The sequence below is a fragment of the Phyllobates terribilis genome, unplaced genomic scaffold (genome assembly GCF_046119375.1).
Source record: "Phyllobates terribilis strain yellow unplaced genomic scaffold, ASM4611937v1 Scaffold_9__5_contigs__length_417890890, whole genome shotgun sequence".
Lineage (NCBI taxonomy): Eukaryota > Metazoa > Chordata > Amphibia > Anura > Dendrobatidae > Phyllobates > Phyllobates terribilis.
This window is the reverse complement of record NW_027362769.1, coordinates 140,938,050-140,957,643: the sequence shown is the minus strand read 5'-3', so window position 1 is coordinate 140,957,643 and position 19,594 is coordinate 140,938,050. Positions and strand designations below refer to the sequence as shown.

The following is a 19,594-nucleotide window of genomic DNA, read 5'->3' as shown; positions in this document are numbered from 1 at the left end:
ATCTGCAGTGACTTTGAAGACTTAGGCAAGAAAGTGAAAGAATTGGGAGCGCAGGTGGTCTTCTCATCCATCCTCCCAGTGGATGGCCATGGAACAATGAGGTGGAATAAGATTCTACAGGTGAACAACTGGCTACGTCGATGGTGCCGTCAACAAGGATTTGGATTTCTGGATCACGGAATGAATTACCTATACGATGGACTACTTGCTAGAGATGGGGTGCACCTTACGAAGACTGGAAAATATGTATTTGGAAGTCGCCTTGCTACACTCATCAGAAGAGCTTTAAACTAGAACAATGTGGGAAGGGAAGCAAAAGGCCAGAAAAAGCAATACAGCTGACAAATACTATTGAGATCTCTGCTACTGGAAGTGGAAAGGAAGAACAAAGACAAAACAATTTAAATAATAAAAATATGGGAGGAAGAGAAACCAATCACAAACTAAAATGTTTTTATACAAATGCACAAAGCATGGGCAACAAACAAGGAGAATTGGAACTACTAATGCAGGAAAAGGAATATGATGTCATTGGAATCACTGAAACTTGGTGGGACGATACACATGATTGGAATAAAAGGCTAAAAGGATACAACTTATTTGCAAGAAACAGACTTGATAAACGAGGAGGAGGTGTTGCATTGTATGTTAGAAAAGCGTATATCTGCACAGAGATTGAAGCTTCAGAGACTGGGAGTTCTGTGGAAACTGTTTGGGTAAGAATACAAGGAGAGAACAACGGAAAGGACACCATTGTAGGCATTTACTACAGGCCACCTGGGCAATCTGAAGATATGGATGAACTCTTTATGTATCAAATGACCAAGTTCTCCAAAAAATATGACGTAGTGGTCATGGGAGATTTCAACTATCCAGACATTTGTTGGGAATCTCTCTCAAGTAAAACTAACAGGTCAAGCAAATTCTTATCCTCTCTTGCTGACAACTTTATCTTCCAAAAGGTAGGGGAGAAAACAAGGGGATCTGCTACTTTGGATCTAATCCTTATAAACAGGGAGGAAATGGTTGAGGAGGTAAAGGTGGCTGGGACCCTAGGAGGTAGCGATCATGCTATTATAGAATTTTGGATAACTAGAGGAGGAAGACATGTGAAGACTCAAACTTCAAGGTTAGATTTTAGAAAGGCAGATTTTAAGAGACTCAGAAAGAGAATAGGAGGGATCCAATGGCTGGATGTCCTTAAGGACAAAAATGTCCAGGAAGGATGGGAAATTTTTAAAAATGAGATTCTCAAAGCACAATCGTTAACAATCCCGAAAAGTAGGAAGAATGGGAAGCATTTAAGGAAACCAGGATGGATGAACACAGAACTTAAACACATGCTAAAAAGAAAGAAAGAAATGTTTATTAAATGGAAAGAGGGAGGCATATCTAAAGAAGATTATAATGCAGTCTGCAGATCCTGCAGGGCACGTATCAGGTTAGCTAAAGCTGACAATGAATTAAGGCTTGCAAGAGATGTCAAAAGCAATAAAAAAGGATTTTGGGGGTATGTCAAAAGTAAAAGAAAAGTCAAAGATGCTATAGGATTTTTACAGGATGAAAATGGAGAAATGGTAAGAGAGGATGTTGAGAAGGCCGAACTTTTTAATTCCTATTTTGCATCTGTTTTCTCTCAGAAAGAAAATGTAACATCAACTGATCTTCACTGTCCTTTTAAAGGAATAGAGGAATCCAAGTTATCTGTAAACAGAAAGATTGTGAGGGAATATTTAGCTAACATAAATGAGTTCAAGTCTCCAGGTCCAGATGAATTACACCCCAGAGTACTGAAGGAGATCGTAGAAGAAATTTTAGAACCACTCTCCATAATCTTTGAAAATTCTTGGAGAACAGGAGAAGTCCCAGAAGACTGGAGAAGAGCAAATGTTGTTCCTATCTTCAAAAAGGGGAAGAAGGTGGACCCAGGGAACTATAGGCCGGTGAGTCTGACTTCTATACCAGGAAAGATCTTTGAACAAATTATTAAACAACATGTATGTAAGTACATGGATAAGAATGAAGTGATTAACCAGAGTCAGCATGGGTTTGTAACTAACAAGTCATGTCAGACTAACTTAATTTCCTTCTATGACAGAATCACTGACTGGGTGGATCAGGGAAATGCTGTAGATATAGTATATCTTGACTTCAGCAAAGCATTTGACAAAGTATCTCACACCATCCTTATTGAAAAAATGACCAAGTATGCAATGGACCAGGCAACTGTTAGGTGGATTCATAACTGGCTTAGTGATCGGACTCAAAGGGTGGTTGTAAATGGCTTCACATCCAGCTGGATGAATGTCTCAAGTGGGGTACCACAGGGCTCCGTCCTGGGACCTGTATTGTTCAACATCTTTAGCAATGATTTAGATGAAGGAATTGAGGGTAAACTGATTAAATTTGCTGATGACACAAAGCTAGGAGGGATAGCTAATACTAGAGAAGAGAGAGAGAGGATTCAAAAAGACCTAAATAAACTGGAGCAGTGGGCAGCAACCAACAGAATGGTTTTTAACAGGGAAAAATGCAAAGTACTACATCTGGGCAATAAAAATGAAAAAAGCATATACAGAATGGGAGGAATAGAGCTAAGCAACAGTACATGTGAAAAAGACTTAGGTATACTAATAGATCATAGACTGAACATGAGTCAACAGTGTGATGCAGCAGCAAAAAAGGCAAATACAATTCTGGGATGTATTAACAGAAGCATACAGTCTAGATTACGTGAAGTCATTATCGGTCTTTACTCCTCTTTGGTCAGACCTCATCTAGAATACTGTGTACAGTTTTGGGCACCACATTTTAAAAAAGACATAGACAAACTGGAGCAAGTTCAGAGAAGAGCGACCAGAATGGTGACTGGTCTGCAAACCATGTCCTATAAGGAACGGTTGCAGGATTTGGGAATGTTTAGCTTACAAAAAAGAAGACTGAGAGGAGACTTAATAGCTGTCTACAAATATGTCAAGGGCTGTCACATTGTAGAAGGATCATCTTTATTCTCATTTGCACAAGGAAAGACTAGAAGCAATGGGATGAAACTAAATGGGAGGAGACACAGATTAGATATTAGAAAAAACTTTTTGACAGTTAGGGTGATTAATGAGTGGAACAGGCTGCCACGAGAGGTGGTGAGTTCCCCTTCAATGGACGTCTTCAAACAGAGGCTGGACAGACATCTGTCTGAGATGATCTAGTGAATCCTGCTTTGAGCAGGGGGTTGGACCAGATGACCCAGGAGGTCCCTTCCAACTCTACCATTCTATGATTCTATGATTCTATGATTCTACAGGTGATTACACACATCCAAGCCTCATCTCATCCCAACGTGGATTGGGTGACAATGAGGAAGAGGAGGAGGAGGAGGAAGGACAGGAGCTAGTTTCATGCACTATAGACGGTACTACCTGCACAGCTGTCATACCGTCTGTTCAGCGTGGATGGCCAGAGGACAGAGAGGAGGAGGAGGAGAGCATGGTCAGTCATCCTTTTGGGGAGGACACGGAAGTCTTGCCTGTTAGTAGTCTGGCACGCATGGCTGAGTTTATGTTACGCTGCCTTTCCCATGACCCTCGCATTCTCAAAATTTTGGGTGACAGTCATTACTGCTTGGTGACACTTCTAGACCCACGCTACAAGGAGAACTTTATATCTCTTATTCCTGAGGTGGACAGGTGTACAAAAATGGGGCAGTACCAGAAGGCCCTTGTTGCGGAACTATTAAAAAAATTCCCATCTGAAAACGCTGGCGGCAGAGGGCACACTTCATTGGACAACCAAGGAGTACATGCGAGAGAGACACAACTTCAATCCAGCAGAGGCAGGGGAACACTGTCAAAGTTCTGGGAGAGTTTTCTCAGACTCTCCCATCGCACAGGCCCTAAGGCGCAGGGTACGCTCACAAGAAGTGCAAAGTTTGGGAAGATGCTGAGGGAGTACCTTGCCGACTGTACCAACGTCCTCTGTGATTCCTCTGTGCCTTATAATTATTGGGTATCCAAGCTGGATACGTGGAATGAGCTGGCTCTTTATGCCTTGGAGGTCCTGGCCTGCCCTGCCGCCAGCGTTTTATCAGAGCGGGTTTTTAGTGCCGCTGGTGGAATTATAACTGATAAGCGCATCCGCCTGTCAACTGAAAATGCTGACAGGCTGACTCTTATAAAAATGAACAAGGGCTGGATTGGGCCAGACTTCTCAACACCACTGAATGATAGCAGCGTAACATAAACTCAAATCCAGTGTCTTTTCTTGGGAGGTGTATTCCCATGCACCTTTTCACACCCACACATGGGTATACGCTTCTTGATTTTGGCTATTTGCTCTTGTCCTCCTCCTTCTCCTCATCCTCCACCACCATATCACCAGCGTGACAGTGGTCCGTGATACAACACCCACATAATTTTTTTAAAGGGTGTTTATGATGCCCGTAAAAAAAATTTTTTAAACACTATGTTCATGTATACCCCCAGGGGTAAATGTTTGTCAGCCCATACACTTAGTGCATGGGCATTACAATTGTAGGAGGCCCGCTCCTTTCTAATGGTAACATTGTTTTATGAGGCCCTCCTCCACGTCTCTTCCAAGGGTCATTGAAGTGCCTCCAAATTTTTGGCAGTCCTTGGATTCACTGCATAGGCCAACACTATGGGAGACTCTCTCCTTTCTAATGGGAATTTGTCGTTACTGTGGCCCTGCTCTATGTGTCTTTAAATTCTTAGTGGGGTCTTTTCTAAAATTGGTCAGCCGTTGGACTCACTGCATACCCTATAACTGTATACCAGACTCTCTCCTTTCTAATGGGAACATGTCGTACCTTGTTACTGGGGCCCTGCTCCGTGTGTCTTTAAATTCTTAGTGGGGTTTTTCCTAAAATTGGTCAGCCGTTGGACTCACTGCATACCCTATAACTGTATAGCAGACCCTCTCCTTTCTAATGGGAACATGTCGTACCTTGTTACTGTGGCCCTGCTCGGTGTGTCTTTAAATTCTTAGTGGGTTTTTTCCTAAAATTGGTCGGCCATTGGACTCACTGCATACCCTATAACTGTATAGCAGACCCTCTCCTTTCTAATGGGAACATGTCGTACCTTGTTACTGTGGCGCTGCTCGGTGTGTCTTTAAATTCTTAGTGGGGTTTTTCCTAAAATTGGTCAACTGTATAGCAGACCCTCTCCTTTCTAATGGGTGTAACATCCCTGGCGGCGTGCTTGCATGGCTTACCACCTCCCACCATGCAAGACCGCAATCTTACCTATCAGGCCAGGCTGCACACTTTGCTCCAGTACCTGCTGTTTGTATGTCTCTTGTCTGCTGGCTTAGGGCGGCGGCGCTGTTACTTCCTGATTCTTAAAGCTACAGTGTGCGCAGTCCTAATGCATCCCCAGCCTATTGCTGTGAGTCACTGGATACTTAAACCCCCTCCACCCAGTAGGAGGTGCCTGAGCAACACTTTCCATCTGTGTGTTCCTTGCAACTGAGTTGCCAGGTCCTGTCCTGTATCTAGTCTGTTTCTGCCACCCTGGGGGCTGTATACCCAGGCCTGTTACCTGTACCTGTGACTTCTAGTCAGTTTCCGTCACCCTGGGGGCTGAGTTCCCAGGCTCGTTCCTGTATCTTGTTCCTGGTTCAGATCCTGTCTGAACAGTGTCCTAGTCCGTTACCTGTTTATCTCTGTGTCTGTACCTTCCCTTTTTCCTGCAGTATCTGAACCTGCACCTAACTCCAACTCGTTGTCTCTGTACTTCTGTTTGTGAGTTTTGTGTCCACTCGCTACTTCATTGCAAGTACCTTGTGTGTATCTGGTTCTGCTCGTTCTGTTCCCCTGCCTCCGTATCTAACTCCTGTGTTCCAGCTATCTTTTTGTGTTTTCCAGTCTGTTCCATGTGAACAGAGCCCTGTCTTGTCTACCGCATCTGCGGGATTTGCTCTGCTCTGCTTGAGTACCGCTTCTGCGGGTTTTGCTCTGCTCTGCTTGTCTACCGCATCTGCGGGTTTTGCTCTGCTCTGCTTGTCTACCGCATCTGCGGGTTTTGCTCTGCTCTGCTTGTCTACCGCATCTGCGGGTTTTGCTCTGCTCTTCTTGTCTACCGCATCTGTGGGTTTTGCTCTGCTCTGCTTGTCTACCGCATCTGCGGGTTTTGCTCTGCTCTGCTTGTCTACCGCATCTGCAGGTTTTGCTCTGCTCTGCTTGTCTACCGCATCTGTGGGTTTTGCTCTGCTCTGCTTGTCTACCGCATCTGTAGGTTTTGCTCTGCTTGTCTACCACATCTGCGGGTTTTGCTCTGCTTGTCTACTGCATCTGCGGGTTTTGCTCTGCTCTGCTTGACTGCCGCATCTGCGGGTTTTGCTCTGCTTGTCTACCGCACCTGCGGGTGTTGCTCTGCTCTGCTTGTCTACCGCATCTGCGGGTTTTGCTCTGCTCTGCTTGTCTACCGCACCTGCGGGTTTTGCTCTGCTCTGCTTGTCTACCGCATCTGCGGGTTTTGCTCTGCTCTGCTTGTCTACCGAATCTGCGGGTTTTGCTCTGCTCTGCTGGTCTACAGCATCTGCGGGTTTTGCTCTGCTCTGCTTGTCTACCGCATCTGCGGGTTTTGCTCTGCTCTGCTTGTCTACCGCATCTGCGGATTTTGCTCTGCTCTGCTTGTCTACCGCACCTGCGGCTCCGTTCCTGTGTCCCAGTCTGTACTGGTCCCTATCCTGCCTGCGTTCCTACCTGCCAGTACCCGCCTGTCTGCATGCCAGCCATGCCTGCTAGTGCCCACCTGTCTGCATGCCAGCTGTGCATGCCAGCGCCCACCTGTCTGCATACCAGCCGTGCCTGCCAACACCCACCTGTCTGCATACCAGCCGTGCCTGCCAGTATCCACCTGTCTGTATGCCAGCCTAACCTGCCTGTTCCTGCATTCCCCGGTGTGGGTCAACAGCTGTGACCGGGGTCTGACCTGGAGTAGCACCTGGTCCCTCTGCTTGGTTCCTCCCTGGTTCACGGAGTCGACTGAGCCGCCGTGTGACCTTGGTCGGACCGAGTTGATACTTAGTTACACCCCTCCAGGCACTCCTCGGTTCATAGTCCAGTGGGATCACTAATCATGCTCACGCCAGTCAGTCCGGGCGTGTGCGTAACAGTTTGCTCAGGCCAAGGTTCCCGTTGAGCCCCACGGCCCTTCGCTCTCAGAGACATTTGAATCCTTGTCTGGCGAATACGTGCACCAAGGAAAAAAAATTTCTCAAGCTGAGGTCCAGGCGATTTACGCACCAGCCCAAATGGAGCTATCAGCACTCGTTCCTGTGGATCCACCACGGTATTATGGGGACCCAAAACAAAGTTGTGCGTTTGTGGAGCAATGCATGCTACATTTCAAATTTTATGCTCACTATTTTCCCACTGATCGGGTTAAAGTAGCATTTCTGATGTCCTACCTAGCGGGTGATGCCTTGAAATGGATCACCCTCCTATGGGAAGCATGGAATCCTATTGTCTTGGACCTACAGGCCTTCCTGGTGTCCTTTCTAATGGTCTTCGATGACCCTAATCCTGAACCTTCTGCTAAAGCTTCCCTTCCCAATATCTTGGAGCAGCCCCGATGGGTAATGTGTGTAGGTAGCCTACCAGTTCTCCAGCCTGAAGAGACTGCTGCCCACTCAGAATCCACACAGGATGACAATGCTCCACAGAATACTTCTCTTCCCAACCTCAAGAGGCAGTCCAGACGTGCAAGGCATAGAGGTAAACAGTCACGCCAGGTTCTGTCCTCCCAAAGACTTCCTTTTCTCCAGCCTGTAGAGGCAGCTATCCGCACAGAATCCATGAAGTATGACTATGTTCGTCAGGCAAAGCAGAGGCCAGAACTCAGTCACAAAATCAGATTGCGGTTCTGCTGCGGTTGTTTGGGACCCCCTGACGGTCTTTGTCCAGCGAAGGTTGGAGAATCCCAAGACATTAAGCCTGTAGGAGAGGCTGCCCTTGGCGTTAGTGTTTCCTCTCCACAGATGACCATGACTGTCTCCGTGGCAAGTGAAGGCCTCGGATTAACCGGAAGTTTTGGGCTTAAAGCCTTGAAGAGTCGGTGTCTGATTCCCGTCCAACAACTCCAGAAGCCGGTTGGGGCATTGTCAGCGGAAGGACGAGCCCTACTCAGAAACAGTCAAAATATGTCTGTACAAATTAAGCTCCAGATTGGAGCATTACACATGAAGAAGTTCACATTCCAGGTGCTGTCTGGTTTACCCACAGGTCGTCCAGAGCCGAGAGATCTAGTGCCCGCTCAGGTCTGGAGATCCTGCATGGTGTCTCCTGGGGGACTGCTGAGGTGCAAGGGGTGTCCAGTCCCCATATCTTCAGGACAGTCAGCAGTTTCTTCTTCTTCTTCACCAGATGTGCTAGTCGCTGACTCGCTGTGCGCTGAAGTTTCCGAAGGAAGGGAAGCGGAGGCAATGTCCCCACACAGTCTCGACGATTGTACCAATGATCTGGATTGGTACCGCCCCGCCTCGCAGACGTGTCATCTCAGAAATCAGACTGAAGTTGGTCCCTAAGCAAGGATCCTCTATCTCTAATAAATCTGGCAATACGTCCATCAAGGCGGTGGCTACCTCCAAGTCTCTGCACACCTCCAACCAGGCGGAGGACCTCCTTTTGTCTCCTGAATCCTCCGGGGTTCTACCTGATAACAAATGAAGTGAGACTTTTCTGCACCCTGTACCTGGTACTTTGCCCACTTCATCCAGTAAGCTTGGCAGTGTACGTCAAGGAGGTGGTTACCCCCGAATCTCTGCACCCCTCCAACCAGGCGGAGGACTTCCAGTTGTCTCCTGAGTCCTCCGGGGTGCTACCTGATAACAAATGGAGAGAGACTCTTCTACACCCTGTACCTGGTACTTCGCCCACTAAATCCAGCAAGCTTGGCAAAGTGTACGTCAAAGCGGTGGTTAACCCCGAATCTTTGCACCCCTCCAACCTGGTGGAGGACCTCCAGCTGTCCCGTGAATCCTTTGGGGTACTACCCGATATTAACAAATGGAGAGAGACTTTCCTGTGTCCTGTTCCTCGTACTTCACCCACTTCATCTGTTGCTGAGGATGGCTCGATTGAAGGAAGCATCCTAGTCACCAAGATGGTGAGACCAGTTTCGTTCCCTCTAGTGGAGAGAAGAGGTAATCTTCTTGAAGAGAAGGATCGGCCTCCAAATTCTCTGCAGGAAATTCTTGCTGGCTTGAAGAAGAGGGGGCGTAAAGAGGGGGTACTGTAACATCTCTGGTGGCGTGCTTGCATGGCTTACCATCTCCCACCATGCAAGACCGCAATCTTACCTATCAGGCCAGGCTGCACACTTTGCTCCAGTACCTGCTGTTTGTATGTCTCTTGTCTGCTGGCTTAGGGCGGCGGTGCTGTTGCTTCTTGATTCTTAAAGCTACAGTGTGCGCAGTCCTAATGCGTCCCCAGCCTATTGCTGTGAGTCAGTGGATACTTCAACCCCCTCCACCCAGTAGGAGGTGCCTGAGCAACACTTTCTTACTGTGTGTTCTGTGCAACTGTGAGTTGCCAGGTCATGTCCTGGCTCTAGTCTGTTTCCGCCACCCTGGGGGCTGAGTACCCAGGGCCGCTACCTGTATCTCTGACTTCTAGTCTGTTTCCGCCACCCTGGGGGCTGAGTACCCAGGGCCGCTACCTGTACCTGTGACTTCTAATCACTTTCTGCCTCCCTGGGGGCTGAGTTCCCAGGCTCGTTCCTGTATCTTGTTCCTGGTTCAGATCCTGTCTGAACATTGTCCTAGTCCGTTACTTGTTTGTCTCTGTGTCTGTATCTTCCCTTTTTCCTGCAGTATCTGAACCTGCACCTAACTCCAACTTGTTGTCTCTGTACTTCTGTTTGTGAGTTTTGTGTCCTCTCGCTACTTCATTGCAAGTACCTTGTGTGTATCTGGTTCGGCTCATTCTGTTTCCCTGCCTCTGTATCTAACTTCTGTTTTCCAGCTATCTTCTTGTGTTTTCCAGTCTGTTCCATGTGAACAGAGCCCTGTCCTGTCTACTGCACCTGCGGGTTTTGCTTTGCTCTGCTTGTTCACCGCACCTGCGGTTTTGCTCTGCTTTGCTTGTTCACCGCATCTGCGGGTTTTGCTCTGCGTTGCTTGTTCACCGCATCTGCGTTTTTGCTCTGCTTTGCTTGTTCACCGCATCTGTGAGTTTTGCTCTGCTTTGCTTGTTCACCGCATCTGCGGTTTTGCTCTGCTTTGCTTGTTCACCGCATCTGCGGGTTTTGCTCTGCGTTGCTTGTTCACCGCATCTGCGGTTTTGCTCTGCTCTGCATGTTCACCACATCTGCGGGTTTTGCTCTGCTTTGCTTGTTCACCGCATCTGCGGTTTTGCGCTGCTCTGCTTGTTCACCGCATCTGCAGGTTTTGCTCTGCTCTGCTTGTTTACCGCACCCGCGGTTTTGCTCTGCTTTGCTTGTTCACCACATCTGCGGGTTTTGCTTTGCTCTGCTTGTTCACCGCACCTGCGGCTCTGTTCCTGTATTCCAGTCTGTACTGGTCCCTATCCTGCCTACGTTCCTACCTGTCAGTACCCGCCTGCCTTCATGTCAGCTATGCCTGCCTGTGCCCACCTGTCTGCATGCGAGCTGTGCCTGCCAGTGCCCACCTGTCTGCATACCAGCTGTGCCTGTTAATATCCATCTGTCTGCATACCAGTCATGCCTGCCAGTACCCACCTATCAATATGCCAGTCTAACCTGCCTGTTCCTGCATTCCCCGGTGTGGGTCAACAGCTGTGACCGGGGTCTGACCTGGAGTAGCACCTTGTCCCTCTGCTCGGTTCCTCCCAGGTTCACGGAGTCGACTGAGCCGCCATGCGACCTTGGTCGGATCGGGTTGATACTTAGTTACGCCCCTCCAGGCACTCCTTGGTTCATGGTACAGTGGGATCACTAATCACGCTCACGCCAGTCAGCCTGGGCGTGTGCGTAACATGCTCGTTCTGTTTCCCTGCCTCCGTATCTAACTCCTGTGTTCCAGCTATCTTCTTGTGTTTTCCAGTCTGTTCCATGTGAACAGAGCCCTGTCTTGTCTACCGCATCTGTGGGTTTTCCTCTGCTCTGCTTGTGACGCGCCCCCTGGGCCAGTGTTGTGCAGGGGGATACCCGGAGCCGGGCCTTCTGTAAGATGCTGGGGGTTGTAGTCTCCGTGTGGCGGCGACCCGGTCCGTGCCCAGGGTGGTCAAACCAGTGGCAGTCTATTGGTATTGTAATTGTCCGACTACGCCACCCGTGGATTGCGGTCAGTGGGGACCGCCGCTGCGCTGCAGACCGCTGAGGCTGATGTTATTTGCGCAGCCGAGTATGGAATAACTCCCCACGGGAGAAGTATTGCCTCAGGGCAGCTAGAGTGAATGTTGGGAGTGATGGTGTGAGCGTCCCAGTACTGATGGTGCTGGTGCGGCGATGAAACACAGAGACTTGTAATTGCAGTTTCCAATGCTTTACTCACGGTTGTTATTCTGGTCACTTGTGCACATGAGGGACCGCCTGAGCCGTGCTGCGTTCACCAGGCAAGGGACTCGACCAACTCCCAGGCAATTCCAGAGCGTGGCACAGGGTTCCCTTCCTTTCCTTTCTCTGGCCGTCCCCACCAGTGACCCACCTTTGTCCAGCTTCCTCGGGCCTTCTGTTGGCGAAACCTCTCTCCGGTTTCCCTGACCCTATACGGTATGCCTTTCTGGTGGATGTAGTGAGGGGTCGCACCAAGATGTGGTAACAACCTCCGGTCTTTGGCTGAGGAATCTATTACCTCCACCAATTTGGGTTCCGGTACCCTGTTCTGCCAACCCTTCACCCTGTATCTCCTGGGCATATGGGGTTCCTTCTGTCCTCGTGTCTCTGGGCCTTTCTCTGTGTTCCTTGCTTACTTTCTCCTCTGTTCCAGTTCCTTTCTTACTTTCCTTTCCGTTCCTTCTCCTCTCTCTCTTTCTGCTGTTTCTGGCCTCCACTCCAGGCCTGCCTCTGGAGCTGGGCCCAGACTGAGCCACAGCTCCCTGTCAGCCCTCTCTGGCTGAACTCCTCTCTGAACTCACTCTCTGGACTGAACACTGTTCTAAGATGGTGCCCACCTTATATACCTCCATCTAGCACCCGAGCCCAGGTGACTAGCAACCAATGGGCTCCTGCCTATGCCCAGAGACCCACCCCTATCTGCTCCTACACCACTGGGTTTTCCTCCCCCTCCCCACTCCAGCCAGAGACAGAAGCTGTCGTGCCTGCACTTCTGTGGGAGCACCGTTGAGCTGTCCCTCGGAAATGGGGTGTGTGTGGTGCATGCAGCCTAACGAGCCCTAGTCCACACTCCATCCTTACCCGGGATTGGAATATCACACCTCTGGTTTGAGGTGCAATACCCCTGTAGCAGCCGAGCCCTCGGGGTGCTACACTTGTCTACCGCTTCTGCGGGTTTTGCTCTGCTCTGCTTGTCTACCGCATCTGCGGGTTTTGCTCTGCTCTGCTTGTCTACCGCATCTGCGGGTTTTGCTCTGCTCTGCTTGTCTACCGCATCTGCGGGTTTTGCTCTGCTCTGCTTGTCTACCGCATCTGTGGGTTTTGCTCTGCTCTGCTTGTCTACCGCATCTGCGGATTTTGCTCTGCTCTGCTTGTCTACCGCATTTGCGGGTTTTGCTCTGCTCTGCTTGTCTACCGCATCTGTGGGTTTTGCTCTGCTTGTCTACCGCACCTGCGGGTTTTGCTCTGCTCTGCTTGTCTACCGCACCTGCGGGTTTTGCTCTGCTCTGCTTGTCTACCGCACCTGCGGGTTTTGCTCTGCTCTGCTTGTCTACCGCACCTGCGGGTTTTGCTCTGCTCTGCTTGTCTACCGCATCTGTGGGTTTTGCTCTGCTCTGCTTGTCTACCGCATCTGCGGATTTTACTCTGCTCTGCTTGTCTACCGCATTTGCGGGTTTTGCTCTGCTCTGCTTGTCTACCGCATCTGTGGGTTTTGCTCTGCTTGTCTACCGCACCTGCGGGTTTTGCTCTGCTCTGCTTGTCTACCGCACCTGCGGGTTTTGCTCTGCTCTGCTTGTCTACCGCACCTGCGGGTTTTGCTCTGCTCTGCTTGTCTACCGCACCTGCGGGTTTTGCTCTGCTCTGCTTGTCTACCGCACCTGCGGGTTTTGCTCTGCTCTGCTTGTCTACCGCATCTGCGGGTTTTGCTCTGCTATGCTTGTCTACCGCATCTGCGGGTTTTGCTCTGCTCTGCTTGTCTACCGCATCTGCGGGTTTTGCTCTGCTCTGCTTGTTTACTGCATCTGCGGGTTTTGCTCTGCTCTGCTTGTCTACTGCATCTGCGGGTTTTGCTCTGCTCTGCTTGTCTACCGCACCTACGGCTCCATTCCTGTGTCCCAGTCTGTACTGGTACCTATCCTGCCTGCGTTCCTACCTGCCAGTACCCGCCTGTCTGCATGCCAGTCGTGCCTGCCAGTGCCCATCTGTCTGCATGCCAGCCATGCCGGCCAGCGCCCACCTGTCTGCATACCAGCCATGCCTGCCAATACCCACCTGTCTGCATACCAGCCGTGCCTGCCAGTATCCACCTGTCTGTATGCCAGCCTAAACTGCCTGTTCCTGCATTCCCCAGTGTGGGTCAACAGCTGTGACCGGGGTCTGACCTGGAGTAGCACCTGGTCCCTCTGCTCGGTTCCTCCCTGGTTCACGGAGTCGACTGAGCCGCTGTGCGACCTTGGTTGGACCGAGTTGATACTTAGTTACGCCCCTCCAGGCACTCCTCGGTTCATAGTCCTGTGGGATCACTAATCATGCTCACGCCAGTCAGTCTGGGCGTGTGCCTAACAATGGGAACATGTCGTACCTTGTTACTGTGGCCCTGCTCTATGTGTCTTAGATTCTTAGTGGTTTTCCCAAATTTTGGCAGCCCTTGCAGTCACAGCATGGGCATTACCACTATAGGAGACCCGCTCCTTTATAATGGGAACATTTTTTTTACTGAGACCCTCCTCTATGTCTCTTCAAAGGGGTATTGGGTTGCATCCAAATTGGATATGCAATAACAGTATAGGAGACCCACTTGTTAATAATGGGAACAACAAAGCATAGCCGGCTGATGGCTCTCTAACAATAGCTAGGGCCGACTGCTGGCCTTTTAAGAACAGTAAGTGCCGTCTGATATCCCTATAAAAATAGGCTTTATGACTTTCAGAGTCCCGTCATCATAAATAAAACGGGATGTGTCTGATGATGTGTCACACACCACATTGCCAGATAAGGTTGTAAAATGTTAAAATGACATTTCCCGGTTAATGCATTTGTCTTAAAAAATAACGTAAAAAAAACAAAACAATAGGATCTTTCTTTAGTATAAAAAACAGCGTCACCAATTTAACCTCAATGTAATCACATTGTTCAGCTCATGCACCTCCTCCTCCATCTCCGAAATGACCACATCAGTCACAATCTGACAGCACTGCAGCACTGTCTTGGCCAAGTGGCAACAGGCTGTGCTGAAGATAACATGCTTAATGCTTAATTGACAAACTGTCCAACGCTGCAGAGTTATTGAAAGCTGTAACACAGCTGGCTGATCTGTGGCTCTCACCGCTGAACATACAGCCAGGCATGATCGTGTGTGACAATGGGTGTAACCTGGTGACAGAGAAATGACAGCCGGGGTAGAAACGGTTTCCATCTATGCCAGTCCTTTCACCAAGCTAAAGAATATGACTGTGGTGAAATATAACTCCCACTGAGAAGCCGTTTCAGATTGAAAAACATTGTGTCCACCAGAGGATTTGATTCTGAGGGCTAACCTTTCACCCCCGCTCAAGAGCCCCATAGCAGCTGCAAAGTTAGCGCTATCATGAAATCTCCTGAGGTAGAAGCCAAGGCACACCAGAGGATTCTCTGGTGGGACCGTCCAACCCTGCCGAGAAGCAGTCCTGGCTAAGAAAAGTGTGTGGGAAGGTTCCCGGACACTCTATGGCTGCTTTTTTACTGAGGAGGAAACACACGCAAACACAGGGAGAACATACAAAGTCCTTGCAGATGTTACCCTTGCTGGGATTTGAACCCAGGATCCCAGCGCTGCAAGGCTTCAGTGCTAACCACTGATCCAATGTGCTGCCGTTCACCCTCTAATAAATAACAGGCTGGAGAAACTTGCACCTACTGCCACTCTATCTTCAGCTCCTTTGTGAGAAAATGTATTTGGCCAGCCACTCAGTCTACCAAATAAAATTCCTGAGAAGGAAATTGGGGATGGCTTTGTTACTGGTACTGGGGGCAGTGCTAATACCATGTCGTCGTACCATAGTTTGCTGGAAATATTCCAGGCTGGTAGGAGGCAAGCAAATTCCCACTGAAAAGTACCAGCAGTAATGTTCAGGCCACATGTCAAGTGCAAGCAGCTTTAGAGGACTTCCTGGGAGAAATGACACGCAGGGTAGACACAGGTTTCCCTCTATGCCAGTCCTTTCACCGAGCTAAATACAACTCTCAGCGAAAGAAGTTGTGGACTGGCTCCGTACCGTCCCTGGCCACATTCACCTGTCCACGTGTTTGTGGTTAGGCGGTCCTTCTCAGTAAGTGCACTGGGGAGGGCACGGGTAATGTTGTGGGACCCGTGCTTGTGGAAGGCGGAGGCGATATCGGAAAATATAGTGGTGGCTGGGGACCGAGTATGGACACCTGGCCGCCGCCGGCATGAGATTATGAAAAGCTTCTGCCTCCACGAGCCTAAAAGGCCGCATTTCAAGTGCAAGCAGCTGTCAAAAATTTGGCAGTATAGTATTGCAACCTGTGGGTGGGTGGCTGCCTGCATACTTGCGCTTGCATTCCAAGAAATGGGGTAGGGACAACTGAACGCTGCAGTGGGACAAGGACATGGACGGTGATTGTTGCAAGTCTGCAAGGACAGGTGCATGGCGGGAGGCATCTTCGCATGCGTCAAGGATCACTTATGATGGGCACACTTTTAGGCAGTGACCTGGGAGTCAGAGATGCTTCCAGAGGTCTTCCCCATGCTGTTCCCATGTCTTTTCAGCACTGTATGCATGTGTCACACAGCACATGGCCAGATAAGGTTGTAAAATGCTAAAATGACATTTCCTGGTGAATGCATTTGTCTTGGTTGAAAGCAATTCAAAAGTGCAAAAACGCATCAAAAACGCTACGTGTGAACATAGCCCAAGGTGTGGAGGAGTATTTTTGTTTTTGGTTATTTATTTTGCCTTATATACATTGTACATGTCATGGAAAGGATGTTCCTTAACATATTTCCCAGGAAAATCCATTTTGGTTTCGTTTTTGTATGTTTTATTGTGAGTCCGTAAAAGTGGTGTAATACTCTGATCACGTTGCTGACAGCAGTGATCTGGGAGTCAGAGATGCTTCCAGGAGTCTTCCCCCTGCTGTCCCCATGTCATTTGAGCACTGTTCCCAACGATTTGGGCAATTTTTAGGCCCTCTGCAGACCGCCGGGGGGAGTCGCCTGAAAAATGCCAAAGACTTACATTGGGCTCGTTGCTCGGGTCGAGCACCCGAGTATTCCAATTTGCTCGACCCGAGCAACGAGTACCCGAGCATTTTAGTGCTCGCTCATCACTAGAAGTAATCTATGGAAGAGTCTTCTGGGGTCAAAATTCACAAATTTTGTTGTGAGAAAATTTGTGAATTTTTGTGATTTTGCACTACCATTCCATGCCAAAGATGGCGTCGTTAGCTGTGCAAATAGATTTATGAACTGCAAGATTTTAGGGTATGTGCCCACGTAGCGTTTTACAAGCGTTTATGCTGCAGAATTTCCGCAGCATAAACGCTTGGGAAACGCTTGGTAATCCGCCCCCCATGGTCCCCAATGACAAGCCGCAATGTCAATGCCCATGCTGCGGATTTTTCCGCATTTATGCTGCGCTCAAAAATCCTCAGCATGTCCATTAATTTTGCGGACACGCAGCGTAATCGCCGCCATTGACTTGCATTGAAACGCATAATATCCGTGTCAGTACATTTGTACACACGGATATTATGCGTTTCTATGTGCGGATGGTACCCAAGTCTGGAGGAGAGGAGACTCTCATCCAGACCTGGGTACCATAGAAACTGTAAAAAAAAGAATTTAAAATAAAAAATAAAGATTATACTCACCTTCCGTTGTCCTCCCGGTGTTTTGTCTGCTCCGTCCGGTGTCTTGCAATGCTCACGCTGTTGTGAAGGGCCTGCCATGACGTCACTGAGCCATGTGACCCATCACATGACTCAATGACGTCACCGCAGGTCCTTCACACCACCGCGAGCAGTGCAAGACACTGGACGGAGCAGACAAAACACCGGGAGGACAACGGAAGGTGAGTATAAACTTTATTTTTTTATTTTTTACCATTCTTATTCTTTTTTTTAACTAATTTGGTCACACTACTATAAATCCATGCCAGTTGCATGGATTTATATAGTGTGAACAAGTTGTCAAGCACTTTCCAAGTGATGCTAATGACGCGCCCCCTGGGCCATGTGTGTAGGGGAATACCCGGAGCCGGGCCTCTGTGAGGTGCTGGGGGTCGTAGTCTCCGTGGCGGCGACCCGGTCCGTCCCCAGGGTGGTCAAACCAGAGGGGATAGTCTATACGTTCTAAATGTCTGACTACGCCACCCGTGGATTGCGGTCAGAGTGAACCACCGCTGCAGTGCAGACCGCTGAGGCTGGTGTCGTGGGCGCAGCAGAGTGTAGTATAACTCCCCACGGGCGGAGTATAACCTCAGGGCAGCAAGTGGGGATGTTGGGAGTGATGGTGCGCGGGAGTAATGACTCAGTCTCTGTAATGCAGTTCAGGATCTTTACTCACAGTTCTTTATCCAAGTTACTTCAGCTGGTCATAACGTCCTGCGTCGCACTGTGCTCACCAGGTAAGGAGCTCGGCCAACTCCCAGATAACTTTGAAGCGCTTCCCAGGACCCCCTTTGTGTGTCCTTCCTCTGGCCTGTCATACCCCACCAGTGTCCACGCTTCTGTCCGGCTGCCTCGGGCCTTGGCGGGTAAACATTGGCCTGCGTTTCCCTGACCCTATGTGGTGCCTTCCTAGCGGGTGTAGCGAGGGGCTGCGCCACGTAAAATGTCACAGCCTCCAGTTTCTAGCTGAGGGTAGTTCCCCTCCTCCATTAGTTTCGGGGACCGGTCTCCCCCTTTGGCCTGACCCCTCCACGCAGGCAGATTCGGGCGTGTGGTGGCTACCAGCTGGTCCACACCCCTGGGGTCCCTTCGTTCCTTGTTCCTGGAGCCTTCTCTGCTCCTCTTCCTTCCTCTTCCTCTCCAGGCTTGGGCCTCAGTTACTAGGCCCGCCTCTGGAGCAGAGCTCATGCAGAGCCTCTGCTCCCCGTCCCTTCTCCTCAGACTCCACACTGATCTAAGATGGTGCCCACCTATATACCTCCCTCTAGGTGCACCCAGGAACTGCTTCCTCCCTGCTCCTGCACTACAGGGTTCCCCCTTCCTCGGTGTTCCCTCCCCCCTCTCCAGCCAGGGACAGGGACTGTCGTGCTCTGCCTGGAGCATATCGGTCGCCCTGCCCCCCGGAAATGTGGTGTAATGCATGCAGTTGTTGGGGTCCTGATCCACACTCCATCCATACCTGAGAGTGAGATATCGCACATCTGGATGAGATGCAATACCTCTGTAGCAACCGAGCTCTCGGGTGCTACACTAAAATCGCTTGGAAAAGCGCTTGATAACCTGCATGCAGAAATGCATGCAAAGACGCTTCACAAATGCTTCTACTTGGCGGGAAAACCACATGTAAAAACCGCATACGTTTTTCCTGCTAGGGAGAAGCGGAAAAAATATGCAGCATTTCTGCATCGTGGGCACATAGCCTTAAAGTAGCACAAATAAAAGTACCTTAATTCTAACTTCTGTAAGAGTGTAGAGTAAAAAGTAGAAAATCAGCTCTAGACAGAAATGATACTTCTAAAAAGGCGCCAAATTTATCAAACATCATGCAACAATTTTAGAAATTTGGTGCAAACAAATAGCCACAAGTTGCAACATTCGCTTGCATGTAAACACCATAAGAAAGTGGGGAATGAAAACGAAAAAGCAAGAAAATAAACATTACTAATATTGTGAAATGTACAATAGAATCATAGAATGTTAGAGTTGGAAGGAACCTCCGGGGTCATCGTGTCCAACCTCCTGCTCAATGCAGGATTCACTAACCCATCTCAGACAGATGTCTGTCCAGTCTCTGTTTGAAGACTAAAGAATAAATTGATAAACACAGCATATGTATAATTTTAGAAGACCTGTTACTCACCATAAGACGTAATTTTGTTTACCTGGTGTAAATGCCGCTGTTCTCCTGAATCTGACGATGTTTTTCTTTTTCTCCTGCTCCTCTCCATTACTGAGATATAGCCTCTGCTTCCCTATATGTAAATTTAGTATTTTTAGTTAAATGGGTGTGATTCTCAAATAGATTCTGCAGAGAAAACTTGAGGACCACGCCTACTTGATGAAAAAAAATAGATTTATATACATGGAAAATCAGGCCATATCTCAAGAACGGAGAGGAGCAGAAACAAAAGAAAAACGCCAGATTCAGG

General features: G+C 49.0%; 1 protein-coding gene across 4 annotated transcripts in view; it reads right to left on the bottom strand.

Moving 5' to 3' along the window:
• The window catches only part of PLA2R1 (phospholipase A2 receptor 1), a 171,970-nt gene that overhangs the window by 77,426 nt on the left and 74,950 nt on the right, over positions 1-19,594 (bottom strand). For 3 of the 4 annotated variants that reach the window (XM_073647079.1, XM_073647076.1, XM_073647078.1), the window contains exon 14: positions 19,328-19,417. The exons of the other annotated variant lie outside the window; for it this stretch is intronic. In XM_073647079.1, coding sequence (XP_073503180.1) covers positions 19,328-19,417 — 90 coding nt within the window. The remainder of the gene's footprint in view (positions 1-19,327; positions 19,418-19,594) is intronic. 4 annotated transcript variants of the gene reach the window in all.